The sequence below is a fragment of the Elephantulus edwardii genome, unplaced genomic scaffold, assembly GCF_000299155.1.
Source record: "Elephantulus edwardii isolate Elephantulus edwardi_28Jun2011 unplaced genomic scaffold, EleEdw1.0 scaffold00117, whole genome shotgun sequence".
In the NCBI taxonomy this organism is placed as follows: Eukaryota; Metazoa; Chordata; class Mammalia; order Macroscelidea; family Macroscelididae; genus Elephantulus; species Elephantulus edwardii.
The window spans coordinates 4,451,281-4,467,951 of NW_006399867.1; the positions used below are offsets into that span (position 1 = coordinate 4,451,281).

At 39.8% G+C, this 16,671-nt stretch overlaps 1 protein-coding gene across 1 annotated transcript in view; it reads right to left on the reverse strand.

Annotated features, from left to right (window-relative positions):
- LOC102858785 (ATP-binding cassette sub-family A member 3-like) overlaps positions 1–16,671 on the reverse strand; it is a 176,786-nt gene that overhangs the window by 145,661 nt on the left and 14,454 nt on the right. Inside the window, exons 3-7 of the mRNA XM_006892700.1 lie at positions 14,713–14,840; positions 13,907–14,048; positions 6,865–7,124; positions 1,442–1,564; positions 551–668 (exon numbers count right to left, since the gene is read on the reverse strand). Of these exons, the coding sequence (XP_006892762.1) occupies positions 551–668; positions 1,442–1,564; positions 6,865–7,124; positions 13,907–14,048; positions 14,713–14,840 (771 nt within the window). The remainder of the gene's footprint in view (positions 1–550; positions 669–1,441; positions 1,565–6,864; positions 7,125–13,906; positions 14,049–14,712; positions 14,841–16,671) is intronic.

A 16,671-nucleotide genomic window follows, 5' to 3' on the forward strand; every position in this document is an offset into this window, starting at 1 on the left:
ATTAGACCAATCTGGGATTATCCAGTCAAATGTACTATTCTCATGTGAGCCAAAGAGCCAATTTTCATTTTGCCTTTAAATATGAGCCAGGGTCTTGCTTGACATGGTACGTGCACACATTGGACTTGCTGGACTAATAAATGAATACCTTCAACCTTGACTTGCTTTCAGAAATGATTTAAAAGTAACGTTTGCAATAAACAGAACTCTACCTACCCTAAATTCCAGAATATCACATTCTTATTTTCTATCCTGCTCTTTGCACTTCCTAGTGGTAAGAAGCTGTGCTGCAATCCCTAAGGCATGTGGTTCAAAACCATCAGCTGGTCTGCAAGAGAAGGACGGGCAATCTCCTATGCAATTAACTGCCTCTGAAAACCTGCTGGAGGGTCAGCTTTGGGTCCGTTCCAAGTTGACGGTACACAACAACAACAACAACAACAACAACAACTTAGCACTTCTTTCCAAACAGGTCATATGCCATTCCCAAATATTATTCTATTTTGATCAATGAAAAGATTTTATGCCGCAAGAGGAGTCCAAGACTCACCTTTACTGAAGAAGGTGCTGACCATAAAGCCGAAGCATATCGAAGCAATGGCATAACACATAAAAAAGACAAAGATGAAACTAAAGTCACTGTAGCAGAAGACTGGCTTATCTATAATCTACAATAAAACAATTATGAAGTCAGGTGAGTAACACAATAAATGGTCGCATAAAGAGGAGAAAAATGATAGTAGCCCCAGGGATCCAGGTCACAATGACCAGTGATTGAAATGAAATGAGATGGATTACTGTCACAGCAGACTGCAACCTATTAGAACTGTGCTGTCTCATATGGTAGCCATGAGCACTGGTGGCTTAGCGGTAAGGAATTGTGCTTTCAACCCAAAGGCAAGTGGTTTGAATCCACCAGCTGCACTGAGGCAGAAAGACGGGCAGTCTACTCTCATGTGATTTAGTGCCTTTGAAAACCCATTGGAGAGGGTCGGCTATGAGTTGGTTTGACTCCCCTGCCCACAAACAAAACCCTACATACAGTATTCTATTGACCATGTGAAACGTAGTTAATATTACTGAGGTCCTGAATTTTCATTTTATTTTAATTATTTTGCCTTTAAGTTAAAAAACTGAGACAGTGTCAAATACAGATCAAATATCTCTAATGAAAATTTGACAGATATATTGTAAATATAGAATATGTAATTAAGGTTGGAGACACAATGAAAAATATTTGTATAAACTAATTGTTGTTGATTAGGGTTTTCCCCCAATATTTACATGCAGAAATAATAGTACACTTGCTATAGTGGGTTACCTTAATTAGTAAAATAATTTCACCTGCTTCATCCTACCTTTTTATTTCTAGCGACTATGAAACATTGAGCGTAACATGTGTGACTCAGATTATTTGTATTGAACAGTTTTTTAATCAGACACTTGCCTTGGTGAAGAACAGGACACATATCAAAGAGATAATGATGATATGTAAAAGGAAGAAGGTGAAGAAATAGGCAGCCCAGATAATCCAGTTCCTGAGTCCAATGATCAGCTGGTACTCCTGTGGGGAAGTGGAAACAACCCAAGGACGTGTATCAGCAGAACAGCATGGCTGATTTTTTTCTCCATGGTGTTAAAACTAATAAAACCAAGGCTCAGAAAGTTGAGAGTCTTACTCAAATTATATCGTCAGTAAATGATGAGACTAAAATGCACTTATCCCAAATTACAGAGGTCTTTCTCAATACTACATCTGGTACTGAACCAAAACAGAAAATTTCAAATTATACTTGAAAGCACTGAGATAAAGCTTTCTTCTTTCCCTTACACTTGACTTTGAGGAGCAGTAAATTATCTCTGTTTTTAAAATGCAAATATAGGCAGTAAAAATAAAGATGAGGATAAAACTATGAACATTTTTCTTCGGAAATAGGTGGTTCCAGATGACACTTAAAGCTTCAATGATGCAAAATCATTAACTAAATATAATAACTAAAGTTAGTTATATATAAATAGAACTGAATAGATAATAAGTAATATAAATAATATATAATAAACATAAATAGTAAAAATAAAGTCTGAGGATGAAACTATGAACATATTTTCCAGAAACACTTGGTTCCAGATGACACTTAAAGCTTTAACATTCAAAATCATTAATTAGCTATAATTTAGTTAATACAGAAATTCTCTACGAAGCCTGTAGCATTACAGATTGGCTTTCTGAGACAGATGTTTCTAGCCTTGTCATGAAATTGAAGGGCTTCTGCAGCAGAAACTGAGTATCTCACCACCAGCAAAGATGAGGCAGAGAATGCAGAGGGCAAGTCCTTTGCATCAAAGATTCCTGTGGCACGCTGACCAGAGCAGCAGCCGCAGGAGAACCACAGACCTGGCAAGAGAGAGGGCTGACATGCACACCCATGTTTATTGCAGCTTTGTTCACAATAGCAAGGAGTTGGAAACAACCTAAGTGCCCATCAACAAACGAATGGCTAGAGAAGCTGTGGTATATTCGCACAATGGAATACTATGCTGCATTAAAAAACAAGGAATTCATGCAATATCACTCAAAATGGTTGACCCTGGAGAACATTATGCTGAGTGAAATGTCCCAGTCACAAAGGGACAAGTATTGCATGGTGCCACTGTTGTAGAATGGGACTGTCCTTGGGGTTGGGGAGAGACTGAGTAAGATGGGTTCAATAATGTATGCTGCTCTGAAACAGAGAAGGGAGAAAACTGTTTAAAAGAGATATGTGATTAGGTATTTCGGTCATGACAGGAGTCTAGAGCGATGGCTACATGGTGGAGTGGACCTGGGGGAGGGTTTGTAAAATAATGAAAGAATCTTTTCTTTTACTTTTCCAAGAGGGTAATGTCTGGTGGGGGGGAGCCTTGGGAGGGGACAAATCTACAACAATGAATGAATGGAAATCCAAAGCCTCTGTAAATTTTCACTGAAATTAATAACAAATTTAAATTAAAAAAAAGAATTAAGTTAGAGTAAGGATGGCAATGGAACCACCTTACCTCTATAACTTGATTTGTGCCACTATTAGAACCTCTACTCAGAATATTATTGCTTTTCAATTTTTGACTCATGCACTTTTAACTTGTTAGTTAAATTTGTATCTTCTAGGCTGCAACACTTCCATGATACATCTTCAAGGATATGAACATGTATGGCTAAGCACAATTGATAACAGTGCATCTAAATTCCAAAATCAATCTCCATAATAGTCTATGTGTTTCCTACTGCCAAAGGGGCCCTTTAGAGTAGTGAGAGAAGATCTTCACCCTGAAACCCACAGCGTCCCTTTTCAGCAGGAAGTAGCTAAGAGAATATGCCATCCCCTTTTCCTTATGAATCAGGGTGAAGTCTCTCTCAGGGAGGAGTGATAGGGAATGGCAAAGGATACACTGACAAAGGAGATTAATCAGAACTGGCTTTGACAAGCACTGTGGCAATTGGACAATTAAAACAGACATGGGGGGGCGGGGAAGAAGAACGAACTGGGGATGAGGGTGGAGAAAACAGTGCAACAATGAATGAATGAAAACCCCAAATCTCTGCAAATGTTCATTAAAACTAATAAAATTTAATTAAAAAAAAAAGAGAGAGAGAAGGCTGATCTTGGGAGTGACCTGACCTTGGGAACCCTAGCTAGGAGCCTTCTCCCAAGTTCGTTTGAGAACTAGGGGAGAGATGACATAATTAGCACAATTAAGAGCTCTGTAACGCTGGCCTAAAACCCTAAGTCTGAAGACTGAGGTGCCTGCGAGCACATTTCAAAAGCTGTCCTGACTGAGCGACTGTGTACTGCTGCCAATCAGAATGACAGCCTTTGATTTCCCTAATAAACATACAGTGTCTAACACACTCAAGCCCACTGCCACAGCAGATCATAGAGTCAAACCATCTGGCCAAGGGTTTTCCTCTTTGGCAGACCCTTTCGGACAGAAACTGTGAGGATGGCACAGGCCAGAACAGTGTTCAGATCAGTTGTTTACAGGGTTGCTATGAGTCATTCTTGATGGCACCTAACACCACCACCATCAGAATAAAACGCATACAGAAAAGCAGACCTCCCTTAGGCAACCAGAGTGTGTCTCTCTGTCTCTCTCTCCCCTTCTCTCTTTATTCCTCACTCTTTCCTTCCCTTCCATCCTCCCGCTCTCTTTCTCTCTCGGTATACAAACAAGGAGAGGAAAGAAAAAGGGACATAATTCCAAAATTGTAATAAGTGATGGTCCAGGGGTTTAACTGTTTCACGGTAGGCAGGGACATAATTCCAAAATTGTAACAAGTGCTGGTCCAGGGGTTTAACTGTTTCACGGTAGGCAGAATGGCTCTCCAAAGATTTTTGTCAGGGAAGTAGGAGTGGCATTCACTTCCTAAACCACATGTCTCTGGAATCAATGAACCTGGAGAAATGACAGCTATAGAAAGGCTTCAAATTTTTTGCTCATAGGGTCACAAGGAGTCATGCTCGATTTGATGGCAATCAACAACAACATTATATCATCTAGGCACATTCTACTTATCCAGATACTTAGCAGTTCCACTGCCTATTTGTTCTATGAAATACTGGTAGAAAAATGTCATAGTCTATGGCGAGCTTTGGAGGCCTAGTGGCAAGAAGCTGCACTGCAATCCCAGAGCTGCGTGGTTCAAATCCATCGGATGCTCTGCTGAAGAAGGAGGGACAATCTCCTACTATACCAGTCAGATCCGATTTGATGGTACACACATAAAAAATAATAAAAAAGTCACAGTCTATAAAGATAATTTCTAAATAATCCATTTCTATTTTCAGATAGAATTTATACACACACACACACACACACACACACACACACATATGTGTAGGATTGTTACTGTTATCATTATGCAATGCCCCTCTTTATTCCTTGTTCTGAAATCTACTTTATTAATAAAACAGTTTCAGTTTTCTATATTTTTCTCCATTCATGTCAAAACACAAATTAGATATATAGGACTCATAAAAAGAAAAACGTTTGTTCACTAACAAACAGAATAAAGAGATAGCATTCAGGAGTAATAGATCTAATAAGGGTCTAAAATGCAAAAAACATAAATCTTACACAACCTAAAAAAAAAATATAACCTAACCAAAAAATGAGCAGAGGATTTTAACAAACATTGCAACAAAGGAACTTTTCATAGCCAATAAGCACAGGGAAACATGTTGAACATCGTTTGCAACTGTTGTTTTTGTTAAGCCAACTCTATAGAGACCCTACGAACAATGAACATCGGCCGATCCTGTACCACCCTCATCATCTCTGATGCTCTTCATCCATTATTAAAGTCATCTGTGTCAATCATCTCATTAAGGGTCTTCCTCTCTTTCGCTGACATTTCCAAGCATAATACCCTTTTCCTAGCACTGGGCCTTCCTAAAAACATCACCAAAATATATGACACAAAGCTTCATCACTAATCATGTGCTGAGCATAAAGACTAAATACGTATGGAGAAAGGATACAGCCCTGGTATTCACCTCTTCTGATTTTCAACCTTGCAGCCTTCCCTTGCCCTGTTCAGACATCAGCTTCTTAGTTTAGGTATAGGTTTCACAGAAACACAATTAAATGTTCTGAGATTCTCATTCTTCTCCATGGCAGACATAATTTCTCATAGCCCACACAGCCAAATGCCTTTGCATAGTCAATAAAGCCAAATAGACATTCTTCTGGTATCCTCTGCTTTCAGCCAAGATCCATCCAACACCAACAATTATATCCTTGTATCATGTTTTGTTTGTTTGTTATGTACCATTGACTTGGAACCGACCCATAGCTGACCCTCCAGTGGGTTTTCAGAAGCAGTAAATTTCAAAGGAGTTAAATGCCTATCTTTCTCCTGCAGAGCAACTGGTGTATTTGAACCTCATGCCTTTGGGTTGACAGTGCACCTCCTTACCACTGGTGCCATGGCTGCTTCTAAATCCAGCTTGAACTTCCAGCAAGTCTCTGTTCATGTACTATTCCAGCCGTTTTTTTATTATTTGCCTGTAAGATTTTATTTGCTATACTAATTATATTGTTTGTTAATGTTCATATTGTACTGGATCACATTTTTGGGAATGCTGATAAATATAGATCTTTCCTACTCAACTGGCCAGGTAGCTGTCTACCAGATGCAAACCAAAACTACAATGAGATTTCACCTCACCTCTATCAGAAAGACAATGATAGAAAAATTTAAACAAACAAATCTGGAATGGGGAATAAGTATTGGAGAAGTGGTGGGGAAAAGTACACCATTCATTCATTGCTTGTGAGAATATAAAATAGTACAACTGTTGTAGGAAACAGTCTAGAGCTTTATTACAAAGTTGAACATAGAACTACCATTTCATGTTTTATGACTCAGCATTCCCAAATCCTAGGTATACACTCAGAAGAACCGAAGGAAGCAAAGCAAGCAGAAACTTCTACACCAATATTCATTGCAGCATTTTTCACAATAGACAACGGCAAAAAAGAAGAAAAATATTCATCTTGCTTAGCCATAAAAAGAAATCATGAGAAAAAAACCATGCTAAGTAAGAGAAGTCCGTCAGGAAAGGACAAATATTACATGACTTCACTTATATAAAATATGCAAATAAACAGGAACAAAAATTAATTTACCAAGGTGAGCAAGTTAAGGAGGGGGCAGTATGTAGTTTGTATTAATAATGGTAGAATAATTAGTAAAAGGATGATGACAATGGCAGCACAACTTGAATAATGTAATCGATATTATGAATTATAAAGTGGAATTGTTAAGATGGTATATTTGGTTGCGTCTATTTTCACTACAACAATAAAAAAAAAATAAGGTCTTACCTTCAATCTGTTTTCCTTTTCCCACACAACCAATTTCATGATGGAAAATACACTTGGAGCGAACATGAGTATAAATATAAATGGGAAGAAAGGACTGGTAACCCAAAGTATTCCATCATAAGACGCCGCTGGGTGTGGAAATCTCTGAACAAAGACCCTGATGTTATCAAACAGCTTTTGTTTAGCACTGCTCTCATGATATAGCATGATGGCTTTATCCAAGGCATACTGGACGGCTAGGAACCCTTCTCTGATGTACCCTGCATGATAAAATAAACAGTGTCAAGTCAAATGGATGAAGCAAACCATATTAGGCAGTTCAAAGTCACCTACAGAACTGAAATTAATTATATCGTGGTTCTGATACAAACACAACAAATACTCTTTTAGCTAAATAATAATCACGTCTTCTAAATATGGAAATATTGAAAATAGTAGACCATCTAAAAGTAATTTCTATTTCCAAAAGAATCACAATCTAATTAAAAATAGGAGAGTTGAAGATTTAAAAAGTAAAACAAACCCATCTCTCAGAATACTCTAGTGACTAGTGACTATTACAGAAGGGCCACCAATGAAAATTCCATTTCACTGAAAACAAGTCACCTATTCCACCAAAAAGGCAGCTTACAGTTTACTTTTGCTTTTCTATTTTTCTGAAGTTTTAAAATTAGAATTCAGCAAATTTTAGATTTTTATCTTAGGAACATCTACCACTACAAATTTCCCTTTAAGCATTTTAAAAGCGTAAACATATTGTTGTTGTTATGTGTCGTTGAGTCGTTTGCAACTCATAGCAACCCTATGTACAACAGCCCTAAACTCTGCTCTGTCCTGTGCCAATTGTACTGTCTCTGATACACCCATCCTGATTACCCCACTCACTGAATCAATCCACCTCATAGGGGGCTTTCCCCCTCTGCGCTGTCCTTCCACCCTACCAAGCATGATGTCCCTCTCCAAGGACCTGTCCCTCCTTGCAACATGTCCAAAGTATGTTAGACAGAGCCTCAGAATCCTTGCCTCCAAGGAGCAGCCCGGTTTGACCCTTTCCAGGACAAATCTGTTTGTTTTCCTAGCAGTCCATGGTACTCTCAATACTCTTCTCCAGCACCATCGTGCTAATGAGAAACCTATACTTGGACCACAAGGCAGTCGTCAGAACAGAGCAAGGAAACACTGCATGGTTCAAAAGTGGGAAGAGTGTACTCCAGGGATGTGTCCTGTCTCCATAAGTTTTCAACCTGTATGCAGAACAGATTACCTGGGAGGCTGGGTTCTATGAGGAGAAATGTGGGGTCAAGATTGGTGGAAGATCTATCAACAATCTGTGATATGCAGATGATACAACCCTGTTTGCTGACACTGAGGAGGACCTGAAGCGCTTGCTGCAGAGGGTCAAGGACTGCAGCCTCCAATATGGACTGAGGCTCAATGTCAGGAAGACAAAGATTCTCACCACTGGGCCAACTGACAGCATCAGGATGGATGATGAAGAGATTAAGATTGTTCACAGCTTCAGTTTGCTTGGCTCCACAGTCAACACTCTCAGCACCAGTAGCCAGGAAATTAGAAGACGTATTGCCATGGGAAAGTCTGCTGTTAGGGACCTCTCCAAAGTACTGAAGAACAATGGTGTCTCTTTGGAGACTAAAGTGCGTCTCATACAGGCCATGGTCTTTGCTATCACTTGTTATGCATCAGAGAGTTGGACAATGACTAAGGAGGAGAGAAGGAGAATTTAAGCCTTTGAGCTGTGGTGCTGGAGAAGAGTACTGAGGGTACCATGGACCGCTTAAACATATACTTGTACTTTTTGCTTTCTCTCCCAATTTTAACAGGTCATACTTTCACAATTTAAAATGTTCTAAAATATTAACTAGTGATTTCTTTTTTGCACTATTTAGATATGTACAGGTTTGTCCTGGAGAGGGTGAAGCCGGGCTGCTCCTTGAAGGCAAGGATTCTGAAGCTTTGTCTGACATACTTTGGGCATGTTGCAAGGAGGGACCAGTCCTGAGCCAGTCTCACTAATTCTGACATACCAACCCCTATTGCCCCAGTTATAATATCAGTCCATCTCATCCGGGGTCTTCCTCTCCTGCACTGTCCCTTCACCATTCTGAGCATTCTGTCCTTCTCCAAGGACTGATCTCTCCAGGACACATGCCCAAAGTAAGTGAGGCAGAGCTTCAAAATCCTAGCCTCCCTGCACTGCAATCTCAGAGGTACATGGTGAAATTTCTGTGCAAACAAAGAGACAGAGAGCTGTAACCCTAGAGAAACAGTGTAAGATTATGAGACAGCAAGAGGCAAGACAGAGGCAATGGTGAGTAACAGCAGCTGCAAAACCAAGGGAGCACCACAAGACAGAGCTGTGGATTTTTGGTTCACAGAGTCAGGGCTTTTGGTTCCATAAAACTAGAGGGGAGAGCCTTCAAGTTATGGTTTACTGAGTGAAGTTCGGCTAAGCATTGTAATTAGCAAAGCTACTAAAGAGCTTTGTAATATTAGCCACGGACTACCAAAGAACAAATAGATATGCCATGGAGAAGGCATAGCCAGTGTTCCTTAAAGGTAACGGTGGTGAAGCTTCGTCTCACCTACTTTGGGGCATGTGGCTAAGAGAGGCTATTTCTTGGAAAGGAACATCATGCTTGGAAAGATGAAAAGATGGTGAAAGAGAGGAAGACCCTCAGTGAGATGGATTGACACAGTGACTGCAGTAACGACCTCAAGTGTGTCAGAGACGATGAGGATGGCGCAGAATAGGACAGGCTTCAGATCTGTTGTTCACTGGGTCGCTATGAGTCATACTTGACTAGACAGCATCTAACAACAATAGTCCAAGTCTGGCTGAGGCTGAAGATCAGAGTTGTTGATAGGTGCTTTTGAGTCAATTAGGATTCACAGTGATCAGAACAACAGATCTGAACCCTGTCCTGTCTTGTGCCATCTTTATCATCTCTGCTGCATGTTAGCCCACTGTCACTACTGACTGGGTCATTCCATCTCCTTGTGGATCTTCCCCTCCATTGTTGACCTTTCACATTTCTAAGCATGATGTGCTTTTCCAAGGATTGGCCTCAAATATGTGAGATGAAGCTTCATCATCCATGCTTCTAAGGAACACCTTGTATGTACCTTCGTTATATTTTTTTTGCTCCTTTGGCAATCCACGGAGAATTCATTATTCTTCTCTAACACCACAACTCAAAAGCATTGATCCTTCTTCTGTCATCCTTATTCATTGCCCAACTTTCAGATACAAAGAAAAGAAATGAAAAGACCATATGGATTGGATGCACCTTAGTCTTTAAACTAACATACTGCTCTTCAGCAGTTTGGAGAGGTCCCTAACAGTGGATTTCCCCAATGCAATGCTTCTTTTGTTTTCCTGATTGTTTGGTACAAGGGTGCTGATTGTGGAACCAAGTTAGATGAAATCACTGACAATTTCTATTGCTTCTTTCTTTATCATATTGCCTTGTGGCCCATTGGTAAGGATTTTTGTTTCTTGTCATTGAGATGTATGTAGTTTTCTGAAGGTGGCATTTCAAGCCTTCTTCACTTTCAGGAAGCAAGTTTGTATCATCTGCATAATGCAGGTTGCTGATGAGTCTTCCTCTGATCTTGATGCCACATTTTTCTTCCTAAGTCCACCTTCTCGAAGGATTGCTCAGTACACAGCTTGAAAAGGCATGGAAAAAGGATACAGCCATGAAGTACACCTTTCTTGATTTTAAACCATGCAGCATTCCCTCGTTCTGTTTGGACAACTGCTTTTGGTCTAGGTAGAGGTTTCACCTAACCATGATTAAGTATTCTGGGATTTCCATTCTTTTGCACGTTAGTGTAGATCATGATTTGTTATGAGCTACAGTGAAATGCATTCACATAGTCAATAAAACACAAAGATTCTTCTGATATTCTCTGCTTCAGTCAAGATCTATCTGACATCAACAGTGATGACCCTCATTTCCATGACCTCTTCTAAATCAAATCTGAATTCCTGGCATTTCTCTGCTGATGTACTGTTCTAGTAATTTTTTCATAATCTTCAACAACATACAGAAACTTTGCTCAGTCTGTGTCACCTTCAAAATCTCCGTTGTGCTTAAATCTATTGTTGCATTCACTATGTCAATCCATCATTGGAGGTCTTCCTTTCCTTTGCTGACCCTCCACCTTACCAAACATGATGTCCTTTTCCAAAGGATGGCCCCTTCTGATAACATGGTAGCAAGAATTGAATTGTGTCTCCCCCAAAATACATGTATGCAATGAAATAATATGGAAGCTATGTAATGATAATCCAGAAATTAAAACCAAATAGTTATAGGAAGATTAAGGAAATCTCAGAACACTTAATTGTGATCATATGAAGCCTATTTATTCCTAGAACAAGAAGCAGTGGTCCAAACAGAACAAGGAACACTGCATATTTTAAAATCAGGAAAAGTGGGCATCGGGGTTACACCCATTCTCCCTATCTAGTCAATCTATATGCTGAAAAAGCAATTCAAGAACCTCAGCAATATGAAGAAGCATGTGGCATTATGATTGGAAAAAGAGTCATCAACAACCTGTAGAAGACACACCTTTGCTTGCTGACAGTGAAGAGGACTTGAATCATGTACAGCAGAAGATCAAAGACTACAGCTTTCACTATGGATTACATCACAACATCAAGAAATCAAGAAATTTCACCACTGACAGGGGTTTAAGATCATGATGGACCAGAAGGCAAAATTATGACAGAGAAAAAAAAAACCCAAATTATCAGGAACTGAAGCATGCCTGGAAGCCAGGCTGCTGGGTCTGGGGATATGAGGAGCTGCAGTGTCCAGACCCAAGTTGTGCCACCAGGCTTGGGAGCATGTAGAAATAGACCAGAAACCACACAGACCCACAACACTCAGGTACATGCTGGGTAGTCAATCACAGGACCCAGCAGACTGTCTTTGCTGAGTAGCACACATTTTATGGACAGCAGTGACTGGAGCCTGAGCCATCATATTAGGAGTTGGTTAGAGGTCTCATGGGGTGGTGAAGTGAGGGGAGGTATGGGAGAGCAGCACTGAATTGCCAAATTTATCTGTCAGTGTTTATATTGGGAAGTGTCTTCACATGTTTCTGGTCTAGAAATGTATATGCTTGCTTGTCTATCATCTGCTTGTTGTAGTACAGTGCTTGTCTGTCAGATGCTGCACTAATGCAGAGCTCCTAAATTAAGACAGACTAGAAAGAAGGAATGGCCATCTACTTCTGAAATAGCAAGCCTTCAGAAACCCTATGAACAGATCTGTCCTAGAAAGGGTGAAACCATTTGCTCCTGGGGACAAGGATTTTGAAGCCCTGTCTCACATACTTTGAACATGCTACCAGGAGAGACCAGTCCTTGGAGTAGGACATCATGCTTGGAAGAGTAAAGGGTCACTACAGAAGAAAGAGATCTTGGATAAGATAGATTGACATACTGACTGTGGCAATGGCATCAGGTGGCTGAGATACAGTGAGGTTGGCTCAGGATAGGGCAAAGTTCAGAGCCATTATTCATAAGGTCACAAAGGGTCATTGTCAACTTGATGGCATATAACAACAACAACAACAACAAAGCACAAGGATATCAGTTTAAAGACTAAGGTCTGCCAATCCATGTGCAATGGTATTTTCAATTGCTTCCTATGCATCTGGAAGATAATATATAAGGAAGACCAAAAGAAGAATGTATGCCTTTGAATTGCGGTGCTGCTGATGAGTATTCAGTTTACCAAGGACTACCAAAAGAACAAACAAATCTGCCTTTTAGGTTGTGCAACCAGGGTGCTCCTTAGAGGTCAGGACGGTGAACCTTTATCTAACAAACTCTGGGCATGTTATCAGGAGGGACTTCTTGTTGCTATGTGCTGTGGAGTCAGAACCAAAGCCATTGCTGACCCTCCAGCAAGTTTTCAGAGGCAGTAAAATACACAGGAGGAGATTGTCCATCCTTCTCCCATGGAGCAGCTAGTGGATTTAAACTGCCTACCTTTGGGGTTTGCAGGGAAGCTTCTTACCACTAGACCACCAAAGCTCCAAATATATGGGAAAATATTATCATTCAGGGGAAGGTAGAGATGAGCCTCCTGAAGATGGAGCGATACAGAGACTCTAAAAATGGGCTTGAGCAAGGCAGAGCAGAGGGCGGTGTAGGTAGGATAGGGCAAGGTTTTGATCTATTGTTCATAGGGTTACTATGAGTTGAAGCTGACTTGATAGGGCCTAAAATAACAACATAAATGTGCAACCAATGCCAGTAAAGGAAAGCATGTGTATTATGTAAGCAGAAGAAAAAATCTCTATAAAGATCTATATTAGTGAAACTAACTATTTGCCATCGAGTTGATTGTGACTGCTGGTGAATATTACAGAGTAGCCCAGTGCTCCATGGGGCTTTCAATGGTTTCAATCTTCCAGGAGCAGATTCTCAGGGCTTCCTCCAAAGGATTTTTGGATGGATTCAAACTGTCAACCTTTCAGTTACGAGTCAATCACTTACTTTTGTTGAAATAAGACTGAAAAGAAGATAAAGCAAGAAGTAGACAGCAAGAGTTTCAAATAGACAGATAGGGCTGGAAGCAGTTCTGATGCCCTATAAATGAAAGTTTAGAAATCACCATGTTGTTGTTGTTAAGTGCCGTCAAGTCGTAGATGACTCATAGTGAACCTATGAATGAAAGACTTCAACACTTGTATAACTTTCATTATTTCTCTAAGTTCATAGAGTTTCTGGAGGCAAGCTATTATGGAAGTGGATGCCACTCCTGCTTCCAAGCTTGTTTTAATCAGGAAGCTCTACCAATGCTGTCCACCATGGGTAACCATTATTGCATTTGACATATCAGTGTCACAGTGTTTAGCATCACAGCAACCATGAGTTATCTCTGTATGCAATCCCAACAACAACAATAAACATATACCCTTACCTGGTAAATTAGCTTAAGTACACATTAGTAGGCAACTGTGATAATAAAAGAAGTATGCTTCAAAACATGCTCACCAGGACTACCCCCATCAGGGTACTTGGCATTCCTGGGTCCCGGAGAGGGCCGATTAGCAAAGAGTAAGGCCGTTTGCCAGCCTATCTTGTTTGGCTCCTGGATTGTCCTCTGTATCCTATGGAAACGCAGATGGTATTTTACCTAGAAGCAGAAAGATGGCAAAGCGTCATCTCTCATATGTTGGGCATGTTGCTAAGGAGGCTATTTCTTGGAAAGGGACATTATGCTTGGAAAGGTGGAGGGTAAGAGGAAGACTCCCAATGAGATGGACTGATGCAGAGACTGTGGCAAAGGGCTCAAATGTGTCAGAAATGATGAGGATGGCACAGCACAGGACAGGGTTCAGGCCGGCTGTTCATAGAGTTGACAGCACCTGACAGCAAGTCAGCATAGTAAACGGACTAATTTCTGCAAGGTGCATAAAATGAGTTTTGTTTTTATGCCAATCACAGGACCGATATTTTTGGCAGAAGCCAAAGAAAGATCACATACGAAGAGAAAGACAGGCCAGATACAAGGAAAATAGAAACTCATTTACTATGTTGTTGTTGTTGTGTGCCACTGAGGCTGAACTGATCCACAGCTGAGCCTCAGGCAGGTTTTTAGAGGTAGTTACTCGCACAGGAGGAGACTGCCCATCCTCTTCCCATGGAGGAGATGGTGGGTTTGAACTACATGCCTTCAGCTTCTTGCATCTAGGCCACCAGAGCTCCCTTGTTTCATAAGTTTCATAATAAAATGTAATTAATTAAAATTTTAAAAAGCAGAGGTACAATTATAAGACCTCAGAATAAAACATTCTCACCTGAAGTGGTAGAGGGTCACTGCTGGTTTTGAAGTCATTATGAAAAACAATGGCAGCCAGCACATTTTGGGAATTGAAGTCATATTTAATATAGTTCTCAAGATCAGTTTCTGAAGAAAAGCCTTGAACTGCAGAGAAAGAAAATTGTTCACATAAATAAAATTACTAATCCCTCCTATCTGACAAGTCGGGTATTATTATTATAAACATATCCTTTGTCAGCTCCTAGAATCAGGACTACAAAACCTGGTGAGATACAAAACCATTTTAGATGCACTGTAAAAATGTACTACAATTTTAAATCACATACAAAGAGAAAAGCAGACCAGAGAGAAAGATAATAGAAACTCATTTACTATGTTGTTGTTGTGTACCACTGAGTCTGAACCATAGATGACCCTCCAGTGGGTTTTCAGAGATAGGAGTTGCACGAGAGGAGACTGCCCATTCTTCTCCCACAGAGCAGCTGGTGGATTTGAACTGCATGCTTTAGGGATTGTAGCAAAGCTTCTTATCACTAGGCCACCAAAGGGTTATGCGATGACAATTGACCTTTAAATCTCCCAAGACTAATACGGCAAATTTTGTGTGTATATTATTTTAGCACAATTTTTTTAAAGAGTAGAAAGAAGTGAGTCGACACCTCAAGAAACTCAAAATAATAGTTGAGTGAATCCATTTTAATTAGAAGGAAAAAGGTAATACAGAGTGGAAAATAATGAAAAAGATAATACAGCTAATCAAAGTAGGAACACTAAATAAAAATAGAAATGAATTCTATGGAAAAAAAAGTAGAAGAACTATAGATTCACCAAGAATCAAGAAAGCTATTCATATAAGATATATAAAAGGGTTGTTATTGTTGATGTTATGTACCACAGAGTTAGAACTGATGGCTCATAGCTAAACTGTGGCAGAGGGTTTTCAGAAGTAGCCAGTTGCATGGGAGGAGATTACTCATCTTTCTCCAGGAGAGCGGCTGGTGAATTTGACCCACATGCTTTTGCATTGGCAACAAAACTCCTCATCACATTGCTGTAGACTACACTTGTCAAAACAGCAGAATAGTGTCATAAGTAACAGAAAAATATGAAATAAAAATAATGAAATGACAATTATTTCCACAATAAACTTGAAAATGTAAATAAGAATAAAATGTATTTTTAAAATACTAGTCAGATTTGATGGAAGAAAAAAAATAGAGAACTTGAATGAATCAACAGCCATTAAAGAAACTGACAGAGTTAGAACAAAAACTTCCTGCATGTAAATGAACCAGATCTATATGCTTTTACAGACCCTATTTTGTTAAACTTTCAGTAAAGAATACCAGAAGAATGTCTATTTGTGCTTCATTGACTATGCAAATCAATTTTACTGTGTGGTGCATAATAAATTATGGCTAACACTGAGAAGAAAAGGAATCCCAAACACTTAATTGTGCTCTTGCAAAACCTAGACCAAGAGGCTATTGTAGAAAAAAGAGTAGGGGAACACTGCGTGACTTAAAAGTAGAAAAAAGTGTGCATCAGAGTTGTATCCTTGCTATGCTGAGAAAATCATTCAAGAAGGTGGACGCAATGAAAAAGAACGTGGACTCATAACTGGAAAAAGACTCATCAATAACCTTCATTATTCAGAAGACACAACCTTGTATGCTAAAAATGAGGAGGGCTTGAAACACTTGCTGCAGAGGGTTAAACAATGAAGGCTTCAATATGGATTGCATCTCAACATTAAGAAGACAAAAATCCTCATGACAGATGGAGAAAAGACTGAGACTGTCAATGACTTAATTTACTTGGATCCACAATCAATACACTTGATATCAGCAGTCAGGAGATTAGAAAATGTATTGCACTGGTAAAGTCTGTAGTTGGGGACCTCTCCAAATTATTGATGAGCAATGATGTCAGTTTTAGGACTAAGGTGCGCTGGATTCAGGCCATAGTCTTTTCA